The sequence below is a fragment of the Gorilla gorilla genome, chromosome 13, assembly GCF_029281585.2.
Source record: "Gorilla gorilla gorilla isolate KB3781 chromosome 13, NHGRI_mGorGor1-v2.1_pri, whole genome shotgun sequence".
Taxonomy (NCBI): domain Eukaryota; kingdom Metazoa; phylum Chordata; class Mammalia; order Primates; family Hominidae; genus Gorilla; species Gorilla gorilla.
In genome coordinates this window covers 115,661,984-115,687,668 of record NC_073237.2, presented here as the reverse complement: position 1 = coordinate 115,687,668, position 25,685 = coordinate 115,661,984, and the positions used below count along the sequence as shown (strand labels likewise).

General features: G+C 39.0%; 1 protein-coding gene across 2 annotated transcripts in view; it reads left to right on the top strand.

Moving 5' to 3' along the window:
• Nucleotides 1–25,685, top strand: part of BRINP1 (BMP/retinoic acid inducible neural specific 1) — a 203,007-nt gene that overhangs the window by 52,760 nt on the left and 124,562 nt on the right. Inside the window, exon 2 of one of the 2 annotated variants that reach the window (XM_004048523.3) lies at nucleotides 3,395–3,662. In XM_004048523.3, the coding sequence (XP_004048571.1) occupies nucleotides 3,445–3,662 (218 nt within the window). In that variant the 5' untranslated portion in view covers nucleotides 3,395–3,444. Of the gene's footprint in view, nucleotides 1–3,394; nucleotides 3,663–25,685 lie in introns of those variants that run through there. The other variant, XM_019034213.3, reaches the window with a different exon arrangement.

Below are 25,685 nucleotides of genomic sequence, written 5' to 3'. Positions count from 1 at the left end.
CAGCAGGCATGAAAACACCATTAATCTCCTTGTATATCTCTGTCAGAGTCCTTATGTGACTAGATGCATTGTCAATGAGCAATAATATTGAAAGGAATCTTTTTTTCTGCACAGTAGTTCTGGATAATGGCCTTAAAATATTCAGTAAACTATGTTGTAAACAAATGTGCTGTCATCCAGGCTTTAGATCACAAGCAGAGTAGATTTAGCATACTCTTAAGGGCCCTAGGATTTTTGGAATGGTAGGTGAGCATTTGGCGTCAACTTAAAGTCACCTGCTGTATTAGCCCCTAACGAGAGACAGTCTGTCCTTTGAAGCTTTGAAGTCAGGCACTGACTTCTCTCTAGCTATGAAAATCATCGACATCTTCAGATATAAAGCTATTTTGTATACATTGAAAATAGGTTGTTGGCTGGGTGCGGTGGCTCACGCCTGTAATCCCAGCACTTTGGGAGGCTGAGGCGGGCAGATCACTTGAAGTCAGGAGTTCAAGACCAGCCTGGCCAACATGGCGAAACCCTGTTTCTACTAAATATACAAAAAATGAGATGGGCATGGTGGCGTGCACCTGTAATCTCAGCTGCTGGGGAAGCTGAGGCATAAGAATTGCTTCAACCCGGGAGGTGGAGGTTGCAGTGAGTCAAGATTGCACCACCGCACTCCAGGCTAGGCGACAGAGCAAGACCCTGTCTCCAAAACAAGAAAGAAAATAGATTGTTTAGGGTAGCCATCTTCATCAATAATTGAAGCTAGATCTTCTGGATAACTTGCTGCACCTTCTCCATCAGCATTAGCTTCTTCACCTTGTACTTTCATGTTATAGAGATGGCTTCTTTCTTTAAACCTCAGGAAGCAACCTCTGCTGGCTTCAGACTTTTCTTCTGCAGCAGTCTCATCTCTCTCATCCTTCATGGAATTGGAGAGAGTTAGAACCTTACTCTGGATTAGGCTTTGGCTTAAGGGAATGTTGTGACTGTTTTGACCTGCTACGCAGACCACTAAAACTCTCTTCATTCAACACTAGGCTGTTTTGCTTTCTTATCATTCATGTGTTCACTGGAACAGCACATTTAATTTCCTTAAAGGACTTTTCCTTCACATTCACAATGTGGCTAACTGGTGCAAGAGCCCTAGCTTCCAGCCTAGCTTGCCTTTTGCCATGCCTTCTAGCTTTTGATTTAAAGTGAGAGATGTAGGACTCTTCCTTTCACTTAAACAATTATAGGTCATTGTAGGTTTACTCATTGGCTTAATTTCGGTGTTATTGTTTCTCGGGGAGTAGGGAGGCCTGAGGAAAGGGAGAGAAAGGGAATAGCTAGTCAGTGGAGCAGTCAGAAAACACATGTTTATCGATAAAGTTTGCCATCTTATATGGGTCCAGTTCATGGTGCACCCAAATAATTACAATAATAACATCAAAGTTTGCTTACCACAGACCACCATAACAGATACAATAATAATAAAAAAGTGTGAAATATTTTGATAATTATCAAAATGTGACACCAAGACACGAAGTGAGCACACATTGTTGGAAAATTGGTGTTAACAGACTGGCTAGGCTGAGGGCTGCCACAAGCCTTCGATTTGTAAAAACTTTAATATTTACAAATCTCAATAAAGTGAAGTACAATAAAATGAAGTATGCCTGTAAGCATAATACAAGGTGATAAGGGCTAAAAATGCAGTTACAGAAAATGAGCAACTATAGCTCAGAGGAGTAAACAAATAACACTTTTTTAAATTAATAAAAAAAGAAAATGACCTCTGAGGACATGATCTCAGCTGGCTATTGAAGGATTTGAACAGGATTTGGCCAGGCAGCGGGGATCAGGTGAACAAAAACACTGTCATAGGGAATAAGTTGACATCAGTATCGACATTCATCATCATTATCCTCATCATGATACGTGCCATTTATTGAGCACTTACTGTATGCCAGGCACAAGAGGGAGCAATTATGTCGTTTAATTGTCATCTTGGTTCTGAGTGTAGGTGCTATTATTAACCACATTTTGCAGATAAGGAAACTGAATGTCAGAAAAATTAAATACATGACCTGAAATATTACTGTTTCTAACAGATACAAAGTGGATTTAAAGCTGCCTTTCAATATGGAGTAAGAGAAGCTCTGTTAGAATAAGTAGGGTGGGGTCACGTACAGTTAAGCGAGTAAGTAGACTGACAAGGAGGGCAGATCATGAGGTCAGGAGTTCGAGACCAGCCTGGCCAACATAGTGAAATCCAATCTCTATGAAAAATACAAAAATCAGCTGGGTGTGGTGGCACATGACTGTAGTCCCAGCTACTTGAGGGGCTGAGGCAGAAGAATCACTTGAACCCTGGAGGCGGAGGTTGTAGTGAGCTGAGATTGTGCCATTGCCCTCCAGCCTGGGTGAGAGAGTGAGACTCTATCTCAAACAAAACAAAACTAAACAAAAAGTGTAAATTGTGTTTACAAAATTGGCATGGCCTTGTGATTTCTGGTCTATCCTCTCCACAAGGAACCTCTCTACCAAAGCTACCCCTTAGGCTTAAGCATTTCACCCTCGCAGCACCACTGTGCCATAAGACCCCCTAATAAAAGAAGCATGCGAGACCCCCTGACAAAATGACCGCCTTCAGTTTTCCTTTTGAACCCTGGGCAACCTTTGAGGCTGAGTCACCAGAAGACAAATTCTCTGGCCATGTTTCTTTGGGGTTGGGAGACATTCCATTGAACGTTGCAGAAGTGAACTGTAAGCAAGCTCCATGAACTCTTCGTCTCTAAAGTATTCAACCTAGATAGTCATGATAATCCATCACAAGACTTTGTGCATTCATCTGTTCATGCAAAAGCAAAATGTGTGCTCAGTGGATACATGCCTATTGAGAGAAGGAAAAGGAACTCTTGTTTATTGATGCCTCTTCATGAGAGGCAGGTTGTTAGTGAAGACAGTAGATGGTACAGTCACTTGAATTGTGTCCGCATGTCTCTTACTGGGTGTATGAGACTCTGTTTCTGCATTAATTCATTTATTCATTTTTTCAACACATCTTCCTTGAGCATCTATGATGTGCCAAGTGCCAAGATACAGGCTCGTAAGCTCACCCTCAGTTTTACTTCCAAGAAAACTGCATCCATAATAGACCAAACAGTTTGTACATGTTCAGACAATATGTGAACAGCAAAATGGGAACATGGGCCCAGATTTCCATAGATTCTATGTTTTTAACCAGAACTGTACTGGGTTTTATAAACTTTAAAGCACTCTACTGATATAAGGTATTATTATGAAGATGTGTTAATCACATTTTTTCTTTTCCTGTGTCTTTTTCTTTTACTCCTCTTCCCCTCTCCTCTCTCTCTTTTGGTTTCTCTTTTTTTCTCTCTCCTTTTTATTCTTTCTTCTATAGGACTCCACAGAATGGAGCAAGAATGAGAGGAAAAAGGCCGGCAGAAAAGCATGAACTGGAGGTTTGTTGAGCTCCTCTACTTCCTGTTTATATGGGGCCGTATCTCAGTGCAGCCCTCCCACCAGGAACCAGCTGGGACAGACCAACATGTCTCCAAGGAATTTGATTGGCTCATTTCAGACAGGGGGCCTTTCCACCACTCCAGGAGCTACCTATCCTTTGTGGAAAGACACCGTCAAGGATTTACAACCAGATATAAAATATACAGGTAAGACCTGGGCTAAATAGCCCTTGCCTTACATTCATATTGTGCTTTGTGGAGTCAGGCGTTGATTGGTGCAAACCTTGCTGTGTGCAGAAGTGTCTGGGTCAAGGGTCTGTGCTCCTTCCACAAGCTGTTTTTGATTAAATTTTTTTTTCTTTGCACAAGAGATTAACAATGACAAGGAGAGGATCAAATAATTAATATTTATTGAGTACTTATTTATATGCTGGGCAGGGGGCTTAATACTTATTATATATTATCTCATTTAAACATTCTAATAGCCATCAGATATAGGTTTTGATTGTTTTTCCCACTTTACAAATTAGGTCATCAAGCCTCAGCTAGGTTGAGTTACTTGTCTAATGTCATACAGTTAGAAGTCGTTGGACTGGGATTCAGAATCTGGTTTATCTGGTATATCATAATTTTAGTCAGCCACATCAAGTATAAGTAACGTTGTTTTGAGAATGCTGCTGATGTACCCAATATCCTACCCAAATACATTCAAACATTTGGAAAAATAAAGAAACCTTTTGTTAAGCAGGTCTGTACTGGTTCTTGGACCGTTGACATTCTACTCATCCAAAAAAAGACTTAGCCCAAATTCTTTCCTCTTTGAAACTATCTTAGAGTTTTCACATTCCACTTAACAACCATATCTTTGATAGATCCACAGCTCTCTACACTAACACCTCTTTAATTTAAAATCATTTGGAATTAGAGTGCATTCTTGTATATTTTTCTCACCTAACTGGAAACTCTTTGAGGGAATGACTTATACAGAATTCATTTCTATATCCTCCCCAGAGTGATTTTTGTTCTGCCTTGTTATCATAAACACACAGTGAATGTTGTGGACTTAAATGAATAAGAGAATGCAAAAAACTCTCTCAGGTGTAGTTAGGTGTGGTCTTAGGAGGATAACTAGTTATAATATCACATGGTGGTGTCTGTAATGCAGTTTTATAAAGGGAACTCTGGTCCATGTTAGATAATCCATATGTGTTGGTTATTGCTGTTGAAATAAGACGTATCCTGAATGGAACCACAGATTCAGAATATTCAACAGTAGCATCCTTTTAGTGAGCACTTATCATGTGCCATGAAGGGAGGATGTTCAATCCTCATAACCTCCTCTATGAGATGGGCAGTGTCTTCTACAGATGGGAAAATCAGGACTTTGGAAGTTGAGTGTGTTACTTTAAGTCATCCATCCAGTAAGGAGTGGAGCTAGGGTCTACACACTGATTTACCTGACCCCAGTGCTTTCCTTCCAAGCATTCTGTTGGATGCCTCCCCTGGTATAGCTTCCAAATGTGGAGTGTTGCAAGCTCTAAGAAACTTTCTCCAAACATTTTTCTTTACAATCATTTGTAAACATCTGGGGGGTTGTTTTAGACACATTGAGAAGTAAAAGGTTGCCAATGAGGATGGGGGATTAAGACCTCTAGATACTGATTTCAGTTCTTCATGCACTGGTCTTGTGACATTAGGTAAGCTCCTTCATCTTTTGCATTCTACTGTCCTAATTTATCAAATGATAGGGCTGAGGTAGATCAGCAGTTTTCAACCTATGTTATTCAAAAACCTAAGGATTGATTAAAGTAGCCATAGAAACCACTGTGGGGAGTGTAGCAAAGAGGTGACCAGGCAGGATTCCGAGCCCTACACCTCCCTTATACTAGAGAAGGCTTGTATCTGCTTTTGTGTTAAGATTTCATGTATGATTTACTTTGGATTCTACTCCTAAAACAAAGTTTGCAATCATCCAGTAAGTTGATTTCTAAGGTATCTGTCTAGCTCCAAAATTACATTTAAGATTTAGCCAAAGTCAAATTGTTAATTAAATGACAGAGTTCAACCCAGAAGTTAGGCCCCTGGTCATCTAGTTATTCCTTCCTTCTTTTATTTAATCCTCAAATAATTATTAAGCACCAGCTACAGACTCAACACTATGTTTAGGGCAGATGATACAATGAAGAGTAAAATAAATATAGTAGTTGCTGTCATAGGAGAGATTGACAGTAATTAAACACATGCACAATAAGTGCTATAAAGAAAAATGTGCAGGATGTGTATAACTGGGAAATCATAAATACCACAAACATTGATTTGGCACCAACAATGTACAAGGATTAGGCAGAACTCTTGTCGTAATGTGCATATGAACCCATATGCAAATATGCACCCAGAGACATGGGCTCATCCAGATGCTGATCAGAGCAACAGCCAACTAGGACATGCTCACTGGGGCAATTGTGAATTGATACTTTTTCCTTCCTGTATGCCACTTTGTTGAAACACTGACGTTTCAGCAAAGCATGTCCATAGGCAATTTCCATTGTGCCTGTCTTCCTGTATGCTAGCATGGACACGGCACATTACAAACTTGACATTTTCATCATAAAAAAAGAAACGCCTGACTATGATAGTGCACATTTTTTGATGCTAGAGAGCCAGCTTTACTGATCTGCCCAGACCTCAAGCTTCCACCAGTTCCCTCCTCTCCAGAATCCTGGCTGGAACCCAGGGTGATTGGGAAGCTTCAGAAAGAAACTGGGAAGAAGTTTCTCTCCTTATTTAACTAGGTTAAGGCTATCTTCTTTCTCTTGCATTTGTACACAGAGGCTGGCTTCTGCTCATAGAGTCATGGTCAAGTCATTGCTAGTGACAACAATGAGAACCTTTTTAATTAAAACCCAGCAGAAGCCTCTTCTCATGTTGTTTTACAAGCCAAGCAACAGTGTGTGCACATGCAGTCTTTTGAGGGCATGACGTACATGCTCTGGCACTCACAAACTTGAGTTGCCGCCTGAAGGCTTGGGGGAGTTTTCTGCTCTTGAATCTGCCAGGGTGCAGTGGGAGAACTTTTGACCTCGGAGTCAGGGAACTCGGGTGCTGACCCAGCTCCCCTGTCTCCTGATTGTGTGATTTTGGTCAACTAACGGAACTTCTTTGAACCTTTGGTTCTTCATCTGTAAAATAGGAGTGCTAGCTGAAGTTGTCTCCAAGGTCCTTCTTATCTCTGAAATTCCATGATTCTGTGAAATAGTGTCATTTGAAAACACAGCATGTGGTAGTGGAAAGGATTTTGGGTCTGGAGTCTAGAGATTTAGGTTTTGTTTGTTCTGGAGCCTCTTTCCAGCTTTCTCATCCTGGGCAAATTCATGTATGCAGCACTCACTCACTCATACATTTATTGTTTTAGAATTTAACACCAATCATTATCCATAAATTGTACTACTGTTCGCTAACATAGAGATGACCAAAAAAACCCAATAGATTACACACATATATCCTCCTATCCCCACATAACCCACGCCCCCTCCTCCACCCAGCTCAGAGTTAGGAGTGAAGGACAGAGGGCATAAAAAGTGAATAATCAAACAATGATCTTTCCATGGATAGAAATGACCTCTCAGATATTCAATTTGCCCCTCTGTAGAAAGGGATAATGATGTCTGCCCTACCTACCAGGTCAATGAGATACAGTTTGTGTGAAAGTGCCTTGTAAAATGTAAGTTATCTTATGCTTGAATTTTTTTCATTAGAGTTTTAAATCATCATTCTAACAAAGTAACTTATTTTCACTTTCTGTTAAGACTACACATATATTAGTCATTAACTCCTCATAGCCACACTCTGAAGGGAAATACTATTATTGTCCCATATCACAAATGAGAAAGGCACTAAAAGCCCATTGTTCACATTACACAACTGGAAAGTGGCACAGCTGGGATTCAAAAGCTGGTCTGTGGGACTTCCGAACATGGGCCCTTAACTCTATGCTGTCACAACTCTCCCTGATTCTTAGTTACCTGATTTATTACCAAATGCTAACAGGCTTCTTTTGACCATGGGCAAGTTTCAACCGCTCTGAGACTCAGTTTTCTCATCTGTGAAACTGAGATGATATTAAATGCCTTATGCAATTGGGGTGAGCAATAACTTAGATTTCAAATATATAGAGCTTAGAATTTTCCAGGAGCTTCACAAAGGCATGTCAGAATGGTGGTTCCCTCTTCCACTTCAGATGTTGGTTGTTTACTAGGAATTATTTTTTTATTCTCATGGTAATTTCAAAGTCAGTCCAAAGATTTTTCCTGTGTTTCCAATACCTTTTTGTGTTTTATTTTCTGTTTTTTTTTCTCCTGTGAGATCATCAGTAGGTGCTGTAAATTTAGCAATTATTTCAAAGATGGTTTTAATAGAATAATTATGGTACTCTTTGGATCTGAAGAGTCAGGGCAAAAGGGAGATTCTGGTAATGGTGGTCACTGTGTCACAAGAGGTGGTTCCATATTGAGTGGTTTTCCCTGCTGGTTGCAGAACAAGTGGTTTGTGGCTTACGTTGCATCTCCCTTTGAGCTGTAAATATATACCTGAAAGTTGAGTGTAAATCAAATCTTGGTAAGCCAAGTCTAATTGCCTGGCTATATTGCATATTTATTTCAGAGTTGTATAGATCTCAGCCCTCCTCTGTTGTCCTGATAATTTCTTCGTGTGTTTCACAAAAATAATAGGTTTTGTGGTAAAGCTACTTGGCTAAATGGATGGTGCTGGGGATGGATGAATGGTTTTACTAAGATGAATGAGATGTGGTCTTTATAGAGCAGTCATTCAAGACTATAGATTAGGCATCTCGATATGCCAGATATTGTACATGGGGAGTTTATCTTGTGATGAACAGGATTCCTGCCCTCAAGGAGCTTACAGACAAGTGGAGTTTAGAGAGAAGCCCACCCTTGCCCCACTCCAGGGTCTTGTGTTTGAACTTGAAAGAAGCCTTCAGCTTTTGATTCCAGGTATAATCTTGATATTATGCAGTAAAAGAACTAGATTTCTATTAGTGTGGCATAAAGTAGTCGAAATCAGCATTTCTTAATGTATGTTACAGAGAACTCTAGTTCAATGTAATATTAAAAGATGTTTTCTGGAAAAAAAGAACACCCATTTATTTTTCCATGATGACTCTCATAGTCAAAGAAGCAATAATCATCACAACAGTGATAAGTTAATTGCTAACATTGAAATCTTAAGTGATTAGCATTGTACTTTATCTGGTATAGAAATTATTCCAACTGATGCTTACAATAATCCTGTGCAGTAGGTATTGCTATTATCTCTCCATTTGCACAGCTTGTACGTAGTGAAAGGGTTAATTTGTGATACAGTGGGACCTGTCATAGGCAAGTATGATTCTAGAGGCTGCATCCTTGACCTTGCCCAGCTGCCTCCCAAATGATATAGACCTGCATATGGAAAACCCAAAGTTACACAGGACTCCTTACCGCAGACCTTTATTGATATTAGACTGTGTAACAGTATTTGGCCATATCTTTTTAACCGTACAACCTCTTTTTCTTAGAGGAATTGAAATTCTGGTGAGCAGACTCAGGGAATTGTGGGCTCTGCTTAAATTTGACAGCTTGCGTATTGCTTCTTTGGATTCCAGCCTACGTCAGAGCACACTAAAAGGGATACCTCTTCGTTTTGAGTAACTGGTTAACTGGCTGAGGAAGGCAATCTTCTTGTTAAGCTTTTGCTTTGAGTTATTGGTCTAAATCTCCCTCCTGGTTTGTGATGGAAAAAAATTATCAGCTTCAGTTTTCTCATCACAAACCTTTTGTTCTTCTTTCCCCTTTTCATTTCAAATTCCCAAGTTTGGCATTCCCCCCGTGGTATAGATATACAAACCTCAATAGAGGGCAGAACCACAGTTGAGTTCGGTACAATTTTGATCCAATATGCAAATAAGTGGCTGGATATTAGAATTACCTGCAGAGTTAAAAATACCAATGCTTGGATCTTTCTCCAGGTATTTAGATTTAACTGGTCTAGGAGAGACAGGAGCTAAAAAAAATTATTGTCAGTCAGGGATAATTTTGCTTCCTACGGGGACACTTAGCAATTGTATTTGGGGAGATTCTTGGTGTCCAACTGGTGGTGGTGTTTGTTGGGGGTGCTTCTGGCATCTAGTGGGTAGCAAGCAGGGATCTGGGATGCTGCTAAGTACCTTACAATGCATAGGATAGCCTTCTCCAGCAAACAATTATCCAACATACTTTCAGTTGTGTAGAGGTTGAGAAATCCTGCTCTAGCATTTCTGGGGAAGAAGAAAAAAAAAGAGTGGTGGGAAGAATATTTGAATAAATGGTCTTAGATTTTGGTCTTCATGAGTTTGAATTGGGATGGCTTAAATATAGGTACCACTGTAATGACTGGATTCCTAGAGTGTATGTCCATAGGATAAAATGGGGAAAGAATCATCCATGTTTTTGACATGGCCACAGACCAGGATGGCAGTTCAATGCATGAAGAGAGGTGGATCCATTTTTGCTTTCTCTAGCATAGAGGGAGTGGTTAAGGCAAACTAGCTCTCCAGTCAAAAAAAAAAATTCTCCCTTCTGGGAATTCTAGTGCCTTTTGACTCTGACTACAGTATTCCTTAGGGAGTAAGATATTCAGCCTCCATTGTTAGGTCCAGATATACATGGATTGTGTCATTAAAAACCGGCTTAGACCAAGTGTGTTAAAAGACACTTTTTCTTCCCTTCAGAACACTCCTTGTTGACTCAAAAGATGAGAATGGGATGATGGCCCATATTCATGTTTGTCAATTTCAGCCATTTAAAGGCTGTCAGCATTGGTGAGAGGCATGAACGTGTACCTCCCCTTACCCTCCAGCCCACATACATCCCTCGCTTGATCCAAATTTTTTATCAAGGTCTCCCTGAATAGATAAAAGTGGAGAAGGATATCCAGCAAACATTTTTCTGGGCCATCTGGTGCCAATTCAAAGATAATCTTTAGTGTTGATTATTTAAAATTGATCTTCCAATTCTAAAAATGATAGCTTTATTGCTACCAAATTGGTACGTTTACAGTATTTTACCTCTTTGCTCCCATGCCATTACTGAACTGAATTCTGTGAGTTACAAACCATAGTTAGCTACAATTTCTACAGAACAATTGTCCAGCTTTTGTCACGAGCAGTGTCTGAAAATGGACCTACTTGCCCACCCACTCTTATGGACAGACTGATACAGAGTCTTTAAACTGATCTAAAGATAGCGATTGTTATGATTCGGTAGATTAGGAGGAGAAATGGAGAAAAGCCCTTAGGGCTTCAAATACTGTGCTCCAAATCTTGGCCAAGGAAGAAAGAGAGCCTGGATCTGTGATCTGGGGCACCTGCAGCTTACTCACTCATTTGAAAAAATGTTTACTGATCTCTAAACTCCTACTAGTCAGGCCCTGCACTGTTTACTGGGGATAGAGGGAAGAAATCATTGATCCCTTCCCTCAAGGAATTCATGGTCTCTTTGGGGGAGACTGACTGAAAGGCAAATAACCACAGTGTCATGTGCCTTGAGAGATGCCACTGAAGCTCTGTGGGTGTAGGGAATGGGAACTTACATTGCACTGAGGTGGCAAAGTTGGGGAAAGAGAGGAGGAAGAGGCATGTTTGGAAAGGCATGCTGGAGGAAGAGGTGTTGAACATAGGCTTCAAGGAGGATTAGGATTCATGAGAATGCAGTGAGGAGAGAAGCACCTTATCAAGTGGAATAGCACCTGTGAAGTCAGGAGACAGGAGAAAGCCTGGAACTATACGTCTTCATGTGTTTTGTGTGTATTTCGAGTAGTACTGATAGTAGGGCATAAGGTTGGAGAGCAGCTTCAAGCCAACAACAAAAGAAATTTGAGATAGCACATGGATTTCAACCAATCTTTAAAGTCTAGTGAATTGGCAGAATATTACTAGATAGCCATTTAGAACAGTGTTTTTTCTTTGTTGTTGTTTTTGTACATTTTTGACCTGAATACATGTAAACACATACATTTTAGTTTGACACTCACTCAATAAACCTAGCTGGAAATATAGATAAAAATATATGATTGAAATAAAAATCCATGAAAAAAAACTTAACCTTACTACATGTGATGCTTCTTAAATATCAAGATATCTTCTATTCTATTCCATTCAAATATAATATGTTCCTTTACGATTCATTTATTTTTTAAAATGCTGATGCACTAACGTGGTCGTGTTTTGGTTCAGAGGAAAATTGTACCATGTGTGATTAGCAGAGTTTGCAATGGGTTTGTGTTAATCAGGTTAGAACCTGTGCCTTGGCTGATGGGGGCAAAAAGAAAACAATGAAGGCTTTGAAACATGAAGCTGACATGCACGGATATAAAGTTAGAATTGCTTGGGCAGCAGCCTGAGGAGTGGGAGAAAGGCAGAAAGAGATGGGTTAGAAAACTGTGGCAGTAATTTAAGGGAGAGAAAGGGAGTGCCGGAACTAAGACAAAGGCAGTGGAGAAGGGTTTCATTAACCCTCAAATACCAATCAGTGCCACCAACAGCTGCAGGGTGCAGACCTACTGGTCAGGCAGCCTTTTCCCGTGCAGCATCCAGGCTTACAGACTCCAATTCCATTTTCAGCACCCTGTGGCAGGATGCATTCTTTTATGTAGGGTTCTACAGCTACTGGATACCTTTGTATGTCTAATAAAAGGAACCAGAATGCTCAGGCTTCTGCCTCTGGGCAATTTCTTTATCTCTCAAGGCCTTCCTCCTGGGCACAAGAATTACTGGGTCTCATTAGCTATGGATTCCCAGACTGGCTTGGAGGAAGGCTTTGCATTCCACCCTTTATCTATACCTGACTCTTCCCCGCTCACCTTGATGGAAGCTTCCAGCCTCAAGTTAGTGTCTAAGCTTATGTGAACCATACAATGGTTGCTATAGCTTAGCAAGTCCTTAGACTCAGGCAGACCTTAATTTGAATCCTGGTTCTGCCACTTACTACCTGTGAAATCTTAGGCACGTTGCTTAAACCATGTGAGCCTCAATTTCTCCATCTGCAAAATAAGGATAAATTCCAAGATTATAGTGAAGATTTAAGAAGAGAATATAAGACAGCCTTTAGCAGCCGGGCGCAGTGGCTCATGGCTCATATCTGTAATCCCAGCACTTTGGGAGGCCAAGGTGGGCAGATCACTTGAGGTCAGGAGTTTGAGACCGGACTGGCCAACATGGTGAAACTTCATCTCTACTAAAATTACAAAAATTAGGCAGGCACGGTGGTGGGCGCCTGTAATCCCAGCTACTTGGGAGGCTGAGACAGGACAATCCCTTGAATCCAGGAGGCAGAGGTTGCAGTGAGCCGAGATCATGCCACTGCACTCCAGCCTGGGTGATAGAGTGAGACTCTGTCTCAAAATTAAAAAAAAAAAAAAAAAGAAAAAAAGAGATAGTCTTTAGCATAGAGCAAATGTTCGAGGACTAGTAGCTAAAACAAATACCTGAAGTATCCACCCCTGCAAATCTGGCAACAGGGACTCTGAGATGTCTTACTGGAACTTCCAACAACTGCAGTGGGGATGATTGGTTGGTGTGCTTTGTAGCGTAGGTACCCTATGAAGGTAGCATTTGCTCCATGCTTATACTAGGAAGATGCTTTTTAGGAGGAAGCTAAAGAAAGAGCGCCAGAGACAGAAAGATTTTTGATGCCCTGAGGAACACGTGCCACCATACTGGCAAGGTCTCTTTAAGCTATCAGCATACATTGATTCATGTACACAGTGCACGTCCCACGATTCGCGAGAGTCTAATTTATTAATCAGCCCAGGTGATAGGAACAGTCTGTGACATCTCGTCTTCTAGTTCCTACTGCACCGTGCTCGCCAGGTTGTCTTTGATGTGTAATGCTCAGGGGACATTTGTCCCTCAGGGATTGCTTCTCACCCAAGAACATCCATGGCAATCAGCATTTCAAGGCAGGCTGTGTGTGTGTGTGTGTGTGTGTGTGTGTGTGTGTCTGTGTGTGTGTGGTGGGGGTGGGGGGGTGTAGGTAACTTTGCTTTTCCTCAAATTGCAGGTTTATTGTTCAGAGAAAGTCAGCAAGGTACAGCCTCCGTCGCTGAACACTTGTGACAGCCTCTCTGCGACTCTAGCATGACACCCAGCTCACCTAGTTCTACATCACATTCATGGGGGAGTGTGCTTTGTATGAGAAAGAAGTAGGTAAATACAAATGATATGAAAGAAATAAGTCTCCCTGCTGGTAAACAGTTTGAGATAAAAGTGCTCACCTGTGCATTAATTCAACAACTATTTATTGAGTCTCTACTAATGTGTATGCACTCTGTTAGCCTCTGATGACACCGAGGGATTATTCATCTCCGCCTTTCAGGAGCACTTGTAGGGTAGTGGGGGAGAGATATACTAAAAGCAGCCAAATCGACACCTAGTATGAGGAGTGTTGAAAAAAAAAATATAAAACGGAGTAATAGTGCAAAAAAAGGGCATTGAGCCGGTCTTGCAAGATTAAGGAAATATTCCAAGAAAATATTTTAAGTAGGTTTGTGTGTGTGTTTTGAAGTAGGGTTTAGAGGAGGGCATACTTGTTCTTGAGCTTGCAAGTAATTCACCATAAGTAATGGACACAGAAGATGTTAGCATGCACGCCAGAAAATTCAATAGTGAGGTCAGGTCATGAAGCTCTGTACATGTTATATAAAAGACTTCAGACTTTATTCTAAGGTGATGGATCCTACACTTTCTCATTTCAAGATGTTCTTAAGGTTTCAATGATTTTTTTTATGATTCCCATAGGCCTCCCAAAAAATACCAATAACACTATTTAATAAGTAGTTAGATCCAAACAATTTAATAATGAAGTATTTCTGTTGTGACAAATTTAGTGGCTATTTGAAAAAAACACATGAAAATCTAAACAAAAGGCAATATTTTCATTTTATTCTTAAATAATCACATTTACTACTTCTCTAACTTTACAGTTAGATAAAATCATCCTCATTTTCTCTTCCTTATTAATTTTTTGCAGTACTTTGAAATTGTACCAACTGCCAGAAACCCAGCTTCACAAAGATATACTAACATTGAAAGGAATGTGTTGTGTTCTAATGTTGAAACTGTGAACGACCTCGAGTTAGACGTTCTTGTGATGCCCAATAAATATCAAGTATCCTTCGTTTGCCTTGAACACTTAAAATATCCTGCTGTGCTCCTGTGAGTTTGCTGTGGCAGTGCATGGCTTCTCAGCCACAATTTGTGAACTACATCCTAATGACAATAGGGATTTCTAGGAGTTTTGCCCAGAGGTAGAGCATGATCAGGTTGTCATCTTACAAAGATCACTTCTGTTATAATTGAAAGAATAGATTAATGGGGGAAAGATGGGAGAGGGTGCAAAGTATGTCATCCAGGTGAGAGAGGAAACTGTCTTGGAATAAAGTAGCATCAGTTGATGTTTGAGATACATATTTATTTAAGTTATAATTTTGAAATAATTATGGACTCCCAAGAAGTTGCTACGATAGTACAGAAAGGTCTTATGTACCCTTTACCTAGTTCTCGTCAATGGTTACATCTTATGTGACTGTAATACAATATCAAAACCAAGAGACTGACGTGGGTATAATATACACAGAGTGTGTATAGTTCTATGCCATTTTACCATATGTATGGATTCATGTAACCACCACTGCGATCAAGAGACAGAACAGCTCCCTCACCACAAAGATGTTTCTTATGCTAGCCCCTTACAGTCAAACCTCTCTCTCATCCTCTACCATCCATAATCCCTAACCCTTGACAACCACTAATTTGTTTGTTCTTCATCTCTGTGATTTTATTCTTTCAAAATATTATGTAAATGGTCATAACCTGAGATACTTCAAGGAAAGACAGAAGACTCAGTATTTGGTGAGTGTTTGAATATGAAAGTTGACAAGGAAGAAATAGTCAAGAAGCAAGGAGACTGGCAAAACCATACCTTAAGTAATAAATCCACTGGGTTTAGGTTAAGTAAGGAAAAGAGAAGGGGAACATTTTTAACTTGGTCAGCTGGGTGGGTGATGGTGCTTTTCATTAGTATGGGGAGCCCTGGAAGACAAGGAGACTTTTTGAGGTTATCCATGTTTGAAGATGATAAGCCAGCTTTGAAAATGTTGAATTTAAACTACCTGGAACATTCAAATAGAGACTTAGTAGGTGGTTGTATAAATGGTTCTGACCCTTAACAGAGAGAGCTGGGATAAAAAGTTACAGTATTTGGAGTTATCAGGTTACCAATGATAACACTTGGAGCTATGCTCACTCACAAAGGAATCTGTTTAGTAGGTGCCGAGTAAAGCATTGAGAAATTGAGGAATGGCTGGTGGTACAGCGGGAAAATCAGGGATGGCTGGTACCATGGAAGCAAAAATAAAGGAATCTTTTAAGAAGGAAGGTGTAGGTAATCAATAGCTGTAGTTTCTGATGTAGCACATAAGGCAAGAACTGAAAATAGTCTTTTATAAAGTCTTGACCTTGGCAAGAGCTGTTTAAGCAAAGGGTTAGGGATATAAGCCAGAGTGTAGTGAGTTGAGAAGTGAGAAAAAGGGAGTAGAGATTTTATTATTTTTTCTTTTTTAAAAAAGAAGCATGGCTATGAAAAGAAGCAGAGATGTGAAATGAAGTTTTATTTATGTTCATTGGCTTTAAGAGGGAGGGGACTATTAAGAGAGGGAAGAGACTGACACTGTGGGACACAGTGGGGTTATTATTTTTTATTTTTTAATTTTTCTTAATTCTTGTGTGTACATAGTAGTGTATATACTTAAGGGTTACATGAGATATTTTGATACAGGCATGCAGTGCATAGTAATCACATCAGGGTTAATGGGGTATCCATCACATCCAGCATTTATCGTTTGTGTTTCAAATAGTTTAGTTATACTATTTTTGTTATTTTTGCATGTACAATTGAATTATTTTTTACTATAGTCACCTTGTGTTAGCAAATACTAAGTGTTTTTAAAATTTTTTCTATTTTTTGTACCCATTAGCCATCAGAACGGGGTTATTTTTCATGAAGCCATTCCTGAAGTAGCAGGAAGGGAAAGAGTAAGAGCACAATAGGGGTAAAAGGAGAGATACCTTTTGTTGAAATAGGAGGAAAGAAGGGAAGGAGAGGTGTGGGTGCAGATAAATCTATTGATTTCACTTGTGAAGATTTCAAGGCTTCTGTTCTCTTTGTGGAGTGTGAAACAAATCACTGAGGAAGGGGGTACTGTGGAGTGTCAAAAGTTTTTATAGTGTCTGGGGAAACTTGGAAATCTAAAGAATTTTAAAAGAAAATGATTAAGGAAATACAGAAGGATCATTATGAAACAGCTCTTGGATAAGGTTGATGATCACCAATTTATAATGGCTGTAATGCAGTTGGGATATCTGCATTTCCATATTCAGGGAAATATTTTTCGCAATAACCAAGATATGGAGTCAACTTGAGTCCATCAGTGGACATATGGATAAAGGAAACGTGGTATACATACATGATGGAATAGTATTCAGTCTTCAAAAAGAAGGAAATCTTGTCATTTGCAACAACATGGATGAACCTGGAGGACATTATGTTAAGTGAAATAAGCCAGGCACCGAAAGACATATAACCACATGTACTCGCTTTTTTTTTTTTTTTTTTTTTGAGATGGAGTCTCGCTGTGTCACCCATGCTCTAATGTAATGGCGCAGTCTCGGCTCACTGCAACCTCCGCCTCCCAGGTTCAAGTGATTCTCCTGCCTCAGCCTCCCTAGTAGCTGGGATTACAGGCATGTGCCACCACACCAGGCTAATTTTGTATTTTTAGTAGAGATGGGGTTTCTCCATGTTGGTCAGGCTGGTCTTGAACTCCCGACCTCAGGTGATCCGTCTGCCTCGGCCTCCCAAAGTGCTGGGATTACAGGCATGGGCCACTGCGCCCGGCCCACTTGTACTCGCTTATATGTGGAATCTAAATAAGTCAAATTCATAGAAGCAAAGAGTAGAATGGTGGTTACCAGGGTCTAGGGTTGAGGAGTGGGGGAATTGGAAAGATGTTTGTCAAAGGATACAAAATTACAATTAGATAGGAGGAACAAATTTAAGATCTGTTGTTCAACATGGTGACTATACTTAAAAACTGTAATTAATAATAATAATAATGGATTGTACACTTGAAAATGTGATAGTAGATTTTAAGCTTTCTTACCACCAAAAGTAAGTATGTGAGGTAATGCATATATTAATTAATTTGATTGAGCCATTCCTCAATGTATACATACATCAAAACATCAGATTGTATACCAAAAATATATGCAATTTTTACTTCTCAGTTAAAATAAATACCTTTAAAAAAAAAGTGTTGGCTCAAAGTAAATGCATAGGTGGATCACTGAATCTAAGTTGGATACAAAAGAAAGCAGGTAATAGTATGTAAGGGGAAAGGAGAGGGTTGTGGGCCTAGAGGTCTTGAAAAGGTGAAAAAGCTGGTGTTGTGATAGACTAGTTAGAGCCTAGAATGTTTTAATACACTATGTCAAAGTTAGAAGGGTGTTGGGAGATGGCAAGTTCTGGAGTAATCATGGCAGGAAGCAGGGGCCTGGAAGAGGATGGGGCGAAGGTCATTGAGATGGAATAGGTCAAGGGGCTGAGAGGCTGCGGGTATTTGATGCTAGGTACATGGAATAAAGATAGGACTTGGAATTAAGGCACAGTCTGAGTCATGTGCTGACATGTTCAAATAACTTGAGAGAATACTCTGAAAGTTGGTTATTGAACACAAGGAAGAAGGGGAGGGGTGGGGGAAATCTCAATCTGTAAAAGAATTTAAGCATTCAAGTCTTGTTTCATTCTATATTAGATCTTTGAGTAGTGATCTGAGCCTCAAATTCCTTCTCCTTAAAGAGGAATTTATCTTTACCTGCCCCCCAGCCCCCAACAGAGCTGTAGAATGTAATACTCAAAAGAGGAACTGAAAGTAAATGTGCTTGGTAAACCATGCACTGTCATGTAAATGTGGGCCCTACTGTTCCTGTTTACAGGCGTGAGGGACGGACTTTGGATTCCTTTCCCTGCTCTGATGGAAGATAGTGCTTTGGTACCTAATAATTGCATTCAAATGGCCTGATTTCAGATTATCACTTTAGGATAACGAAATGAGCAGCAGTTGTAATATTGGAGACGGACTGTTAGATGTCCTATCTTTTAGATGTCCAGAATAAATGTGCGAGAATAGTTGACCCAGACAAATTGACCGATGAAAGGATAACTTGTGCTTCAATATAATGAGTTCAATATTCTTTTGATTTACGAAAAGGCACTGGGGCACCCAGGCCCGGATGCTTGTCAGCAAGAGAAAAATGGAGATTGCATTGCAGTTCCTGCAGACAGAACAAAGTTCTTCTCTGTTTCAGCTCAACCTGCATTTATTATTATTATTATTATTAATTATTAGAAAGGGAAAGGAAAATAATACTAAAGACCAGGGGTTTCAGGAGGCAGAATTGTCTTACCATATAATTAGCCCACCCCTGATGCTGCCAGTTAAACCTAAATGAGCAGGATAATGGGAGAAAGTCCAAAATAGAATCCTGTTAGGGTTCATTTCAGAACCAAGAAGGAAGTTGAAAAATAAAAAGAATGGAACGAATAAACTTGTGTGATATGATACAGAATATGGTATTATTAGTTAAAGCTTATATAGCTCTATTAAGTCATTTATACTTGAGTGCAACCCTTGTGACAGCTGTAGCCTTTAACCCATTTTACAGATGAGGAAATTGAGGCTCAGAAAAGTAATATGGCCAGGGTCACACAGCTGGGAAGTCACATGACTCTGATTTGAACCCAGGCAATCTGGTTCCACAGTCTGTGCTCGTTACCATTGGCTATACAGGGTGCTGAGAAGGTGAAGGAAGAGCAGCCTTGGGAACCAAGGAGCCCATGTCCTCCTCTGTCCTCAACACTGTATCATCCACCTTGTGACCTGAGCATATTATAACCCTGGGCCTCAATTCCCTCTATAATATTCATGTTTTGGACAAAATAATTGCTAAAATACTATCCATTTCTTTTCTTTTTAAGTTTTATTGAAGTATAATTGATGAATAGGAATTGTATACAATTAAGGTATGCAACTAGATGTTTTGACATATGTATACATTGTGAAATTACCCCCACAATCAAGCTAATTAAGGTGTCCATCACCCACACAGTAACTATTTTCTGTCTCTTTTTTTGTGATGAGAACACTTAAGATTATTCTTTTAGCAAATTTCAAGAATATAATATAGCATTTTTAACTATAGTCACCATGCTGTATATTAGCTCTCCAGAACTTACTTATTTGGCATAACAGAAACTTCGTACCCTTTGACCAAACTCTCCCCATTTCTCCCTTCCTCCTATTTCTGGCAACCATCATTCTACTCTCTGCTTCTGTAAGTTTGATCCTTCTAGATTCCACATACAAGTGAAATCATGCAGTATTTGTCTTTCTGTGCCTGACATATTTCATTTAGCATAATGTCCTCCAGGCCCATACATGTTACAAATGGCAGGATTTCTTTCTTTTTAAAGGCTGAATAATGTTTCACTTTGTGTGTGGGTGAGTGTGTGTATCCATTCATCTGTTGATGGACATTTATGTGGATTCCATATTTTGGTTATTGTGAGAAACTCTGCAATGGACATGAGAATGCAGATAGCTCTTCAACATACTAATCTCATTTCTTTTGGATAAATACCTATAAGTGGGATTGCTGGATCATATATTAGTTCTAGTTGTAATTTTTTGAAGAACCTCCATACTGTTTGTTTTCCAAAATGGCTGTATAAATTTGCATTCCCATCCACATTCTTGCTAACACGTTATTTTTCATAATTTTATAATACCTATTCTAACAGGTGCAAGGTAATAGCTCATTGTGGTTTTGATTTACATTTCCCTGATGATTAGTGATATTGAGTATGTTTTTGTGTACCTGTTGGCCACTTGTATGTCTTCTTGAGAAAAATGCCTATTCAGGTCCTTAGCCCATTTTTACATCGAGTTATTTCTTTCTTTTGCTGTTCATTTATTTGAATGCTTTATATATGTTGAAAATTAACCACTCATTAGATATATGGTTTGCAGATATTTTCTCCCATTCCATAGGTTGCTTTTTCTCTCTGTTGATTGTTTCTTTTGATATACAGATACTGTTTAGTTAGACGGAATCCCACTTGTCTATTTTTGCTTTGGTTTCCTGTGCTTTTAGGGTCATATCCAAAGGAATCATTGCCCAGACCAATGTTAAGAAGGTTTATCCCTGTTTTCTTCTAGTGTTTTTATGGTTCCTGGTTTTACCTTTAAGTTCTTAATTCATTTTGAGTTGATTATTGTATATGGTGTGAGATAAAGGTGCAATTTCCTCCTTTTGCATGTGGGTGTCTTGTTTTTCTAACAACATTTGTTGAAGAGAGAACCTTTTCCTCATTGTGTGTGGTTGGAACCCTTGTTGAAGATGAATTGACAATACATGCCCAGGTTTATTTCTGGTCTCTCTATTCTGTTCAATTTTGTCTGTATGTTCATTTTTATGCCAGTACCATACTGTTTTGAATACTGTAGCTTTGTAATGCAGTGACACACTGCATGATGATGTTTCAGTCAACAACACACTGTGTATATGACAGTGGTCCTATATGATTATAATACCATATTTTTACTGTGCCTTTTCTATGTTCAGATATATTTGATACACGAATATTTACCATTGTATTACAATTGCTTACAGTAGTCAGTAAAGTAACATCTTGTACAGATTTGTAGCCTAAGAGCAATAGGCTATGCTATAGAGCCTAGGTGTGTAGTAGGATATATCATCTAGGTTGGTGCAAGTATACTCTGATGTTTGTACAATGACAAAATCATCTACTGATGTATTTCTCAGAATGTATTCCTGTCCACTTTCAGAGTCTGAGGTGGATGGATTGCTTGAGGCCAGCAGTTTGAGACCAGCCTAGGCAACATAAATGAAACCCCGCCTCTACCAAAAATGCAAAAATTAGCCAGTCTCATAACCCAGTCTCAAAAAATAAATAATTAAAAAAATAAAATAAAAAATAATAAAAAATAATGCATTCCTATCATTAAGTGATACATGCCAGTATATTTTAAAATCAAGAAGTGGGATGCATTCATCTTTGTTCCTGTATAAGATTTCTTTGGCTATTTGGGGTCTTTTGTAGTTCCACACATATTTTAAGTTTTTTTTTTTTCTATTTCTATAAAGAATGCAAAATTTTGATAGAGATTGCATTGGATATGTAGATCAGCTGGGTATTATGGCCATTTTAACATTATTAATCCAGTTCATGAACACGCGCTACCTTTCCATTTATGTCTTTTTTTTTTTTTTTTTTTTTTTTTTAACGTAGTGTTGCTCTGTTGCTCAGGCTGGAGTGCAGTGGTGTGATCTCGGCTCACTGCAACCTCCACCTCCTGGGTTCAAGCGATTCTCCTACCTCAGACTCCTAAGTAGCTGAGAATACAGACACATCTGGCTAATTTTTGTATTTTTAGTAGAGATGGGGTTTCACTATGTTGGCCAGGCTAGTCTCAAACTCCTGACCCCAGGTGATCTGCCCATCTCAGCCTTCCAAAGTGCTGGGATTACAGGTGTAAGCCACCGCACCCAGCCTTTCTGTGTCTTTTTAAATTTCCTTCATCAATGTGTTTTGTTGTTGTTGTTGTTTTTGAAATGAAGTTTCATCTCTGTTGCCAAGGCTGGAGTGCAGTGGTATGATCTCAGCTCACTGCAACCCCCAACTCCAGCTTCAAGCGATTCTCCTGCCTCAGCCTCATGGGTAGCTGGGATTACAGGCATACGCCAACACGCCCAGCTAATTTTTGTACCTTTAGTAGAGCGTTTCACTATATTGGCCAGGCTGGTCTCAAACCCTTGACCTCAGATGATTCGTCCGCCTCGGCCTCCCAAAGTGCTGGGATTACAGGCGTGAGCCACCGCGCCCAGCCTCATCAATGTTTTATAATTTTCAGAATATATGTCTTTTACTTCTTAACTGTATCCCTAAGTGTTTTATACTTTTTCTTACTATTGTAACTGGGGTTGTTTTTATAATTTTTAAGATATTTCATTGTTAGCATTATTTTTGGATAGTTCACAGATTTCTGTATGTTTATTTTGTATCTTCAACTTTGTTAAATTTATTTATAAGTTGTACCATTTTTGTTGTTACTGAGTCTTTAGGATTTTCTATGTGATCATCATGTCATCTGCAAACAGATAATTTTACTTCTTTTTTTATTTGAATTACTTTTATTACTTTTATTTATTTAATTTTTCTTGTCTAATTACTCAGCTAAGACTTCCAATACTATGCTGAATAGAAGTGGTGAGTGGGCATCGTAGCCTTATGCTGAATCTTAGAGGAAAAGCTTTGAGTTTCCATTTACAATACTCCATAGCTCTTATTTTTCCATCTTCTTCGTTTTCTTTTTTTTCTTTTCTCTTCTCACTCTTCTACCTCCTATTCAAATATACTATCTATATGCAATGCTTTAAAATTCACAAAACAATGTCTCATATGAGGTAGTAATAATATCTCATTTTACAGATGACGTAGCAAAGGCTTTGAGTGAATAAATTATTTGTCCAGTGTGATATACCTGGTAAGTGATGAAGCATTGGCATCTATCTAAGTCTTCTGATGTGACTTTCATTACTCATTTTAACTTTCTACAACTACCTTTCTGTTTCATGGGTCCCTTATTATCACTGGTTTTCAGTTTAGGTACATCGCTGGTGCTTTTTGCAACACTTTTCAAAGGAGAATGGAGAAGAGTCTTGCTAATATGCAAATATATCTCACCTTATTCATGCGTAAGGATAATCCTTATCCATACATAAAGATCCTAGAGGTGACATTTACAAGAAGAAAGAATGAGGAATATTTAGCTTGCAGAAAAAAAAAAAAAGGAAAAAGAAACCTAGATTTTTCCATTTACTAATTCTTGGAGCAGAACATAATCTTGATACATATATTTTAGCACCTTTTCCCCCCGAGAATTCTTATAACATGTCATATTCTTGGGAAGAATTTATTTTCTCAATTTACTGATCATTTATACCACACAATGTGGGCTTTCATAAGAAGCCATATCACCTTTTAGGAAACTTCAGTCCAGAATGTACATTCCATTGAGGCATGGATTTTTGTTCATTTTGATCACTGTTAGGTACTCAGACAGAAAAAGTGCCTGATATATAGTAGCCATTCAACAGGTCTTTGTGGAAACTACGACTAAATCAATAAATACACTGTAATCTTCTCAGGGAAAACTCTTGCTAGTAACCTTGGTTCTAAACTCCCATTCCTGTGGTTCTTGACCTTATCTAAACATCTGATCTTTCATCTAGTCACCGCTGTAAAATACAAACATACAAGCAGCAACAATAACAGCAACAAAAAACCCTCATCATTGAGTGTACATCTTGCAGACCTTTGAGGGTAAGACTTTTGTCCATCGCCTCTGGTATCAGTTCATATGATAAGTACTGTTTGCCTGGGACTTCACTTATTGTATGAAAGACACCAATTCACATACTTTTCATACTAGAAGTTGGACTTTCATAGTCTCTGCATTGGCAGAGTCTATGAAAGGCTGAACCTAATTAAGCGATAGATGAAGGACACTATCTTAGTCCCTATTTGTTTTCATTCATTTGTTTACATATTCCTTTATTATGTAGATATTCAACCTGTATTTTGTACCAACCACTCTACTATTTAATATCAATATGAATAGTAACATAATGTCCTAGCTGAAGGTGCTAATTGTATGGTGTTAATGACAGACAAGTGAATGGCGATAAGATAATGCTCTAAAGCTATAATAAAAGTACATATAGCTTATGTCATTATTTCTGTTTTGTGTCTATCCTATGTCCATTATATTTTTCTACTCCGTTTAAGCAGTCAACTTGAGCAGAGGTTAGTATGAGAACACTGGGTAGAAAAACATGGAATGGATCTTATGACACCTCAGCTCTAGTTCTAGCTTTATATCTCATTTGTTAAGTGGACTTGGTCAAGTCCGGTGACCTTTGTGGGCCTTTGCTTTCCCATCTCTAAAAATAGATATTAGGGCTGAATATTTTCTGAGCTTCTTTCTAGCTCTTACATGCTGTGGTTCTGTGAATTCTTTGCCTTCTCAAAGATTTCAGAAAATTAACTCTCATTGAGTGTCATTTTCTGACTCTGGGAATAAAATATTTTTTTCCTAAGATTGTTTTCTTAAAATTAGAAGACTGATGTTGTATTATTAAAAACAACCAACTCACCATGCTTCAGGGTAGAGATTCTTTTGTCTATTGCTAATGGAGGATGTTAGAGAGAAGGTCATGGCTGTACCTATTATGCTGTTCTATTTCAGCCTACTCTATAATTCTCTGCTTTTTTTGAATCCTATTCTTTTGCTGAGTACCACCCACCTACTTCTGGGAGACAAGGCTGTGTGAAAGACATCCTCAGACGTCTCATCTGCTTCCTCATCCATCTGCAACTGGATGCTGGATTTTCAGCAGTAACTTGGGAGCTTATTTCTCAAAGGGAACTAGAAAAAGTAGCCACTGACACTGGACCAGTATCTATTATGTACAGGAAGCTTGTAAACGTATGTACAGAACCTGTACTGGGAAACAGAAAGTTTCTAATTAGCTGGCTCCAGAGAGAAAATTGGTTGTGGTTACTGGAAGACAGTCTTCAAAGTAAGAAGAGGTATTTAATAGTCAGATTTGTCAGAAGACAGAGAGAACACCTGGATAGAACTGAGTGGGCAGTCACTGTCCTGTCACCAAAGGGATTCTAATTAGCATAGTCTGACCCAAGAAAGAATGTAAGCACAAAGTGTGAAATTGGCTTCAGTGACCTTGTCAGATACCCTTCACCACGTAAAGTTAGTTTTCTGGGTAGCCAAATATAGTTGCACAGTTTGTCTACTGCACAAGGGAATCTTGATGGAGAAGAACAATGGAGGCTCTATCCTGGCATGGGGATGCATAATTATATCTGAAAGGAGCACTGTTTCTGAAATTTGTCTGCCTAGAGGGAGCAACTTTTTCTAATTTTTTTTTTTTTTTTTTTTTTTTTTTTGAGATGGAGTTCATTCTTGTCTCCCTGGCTG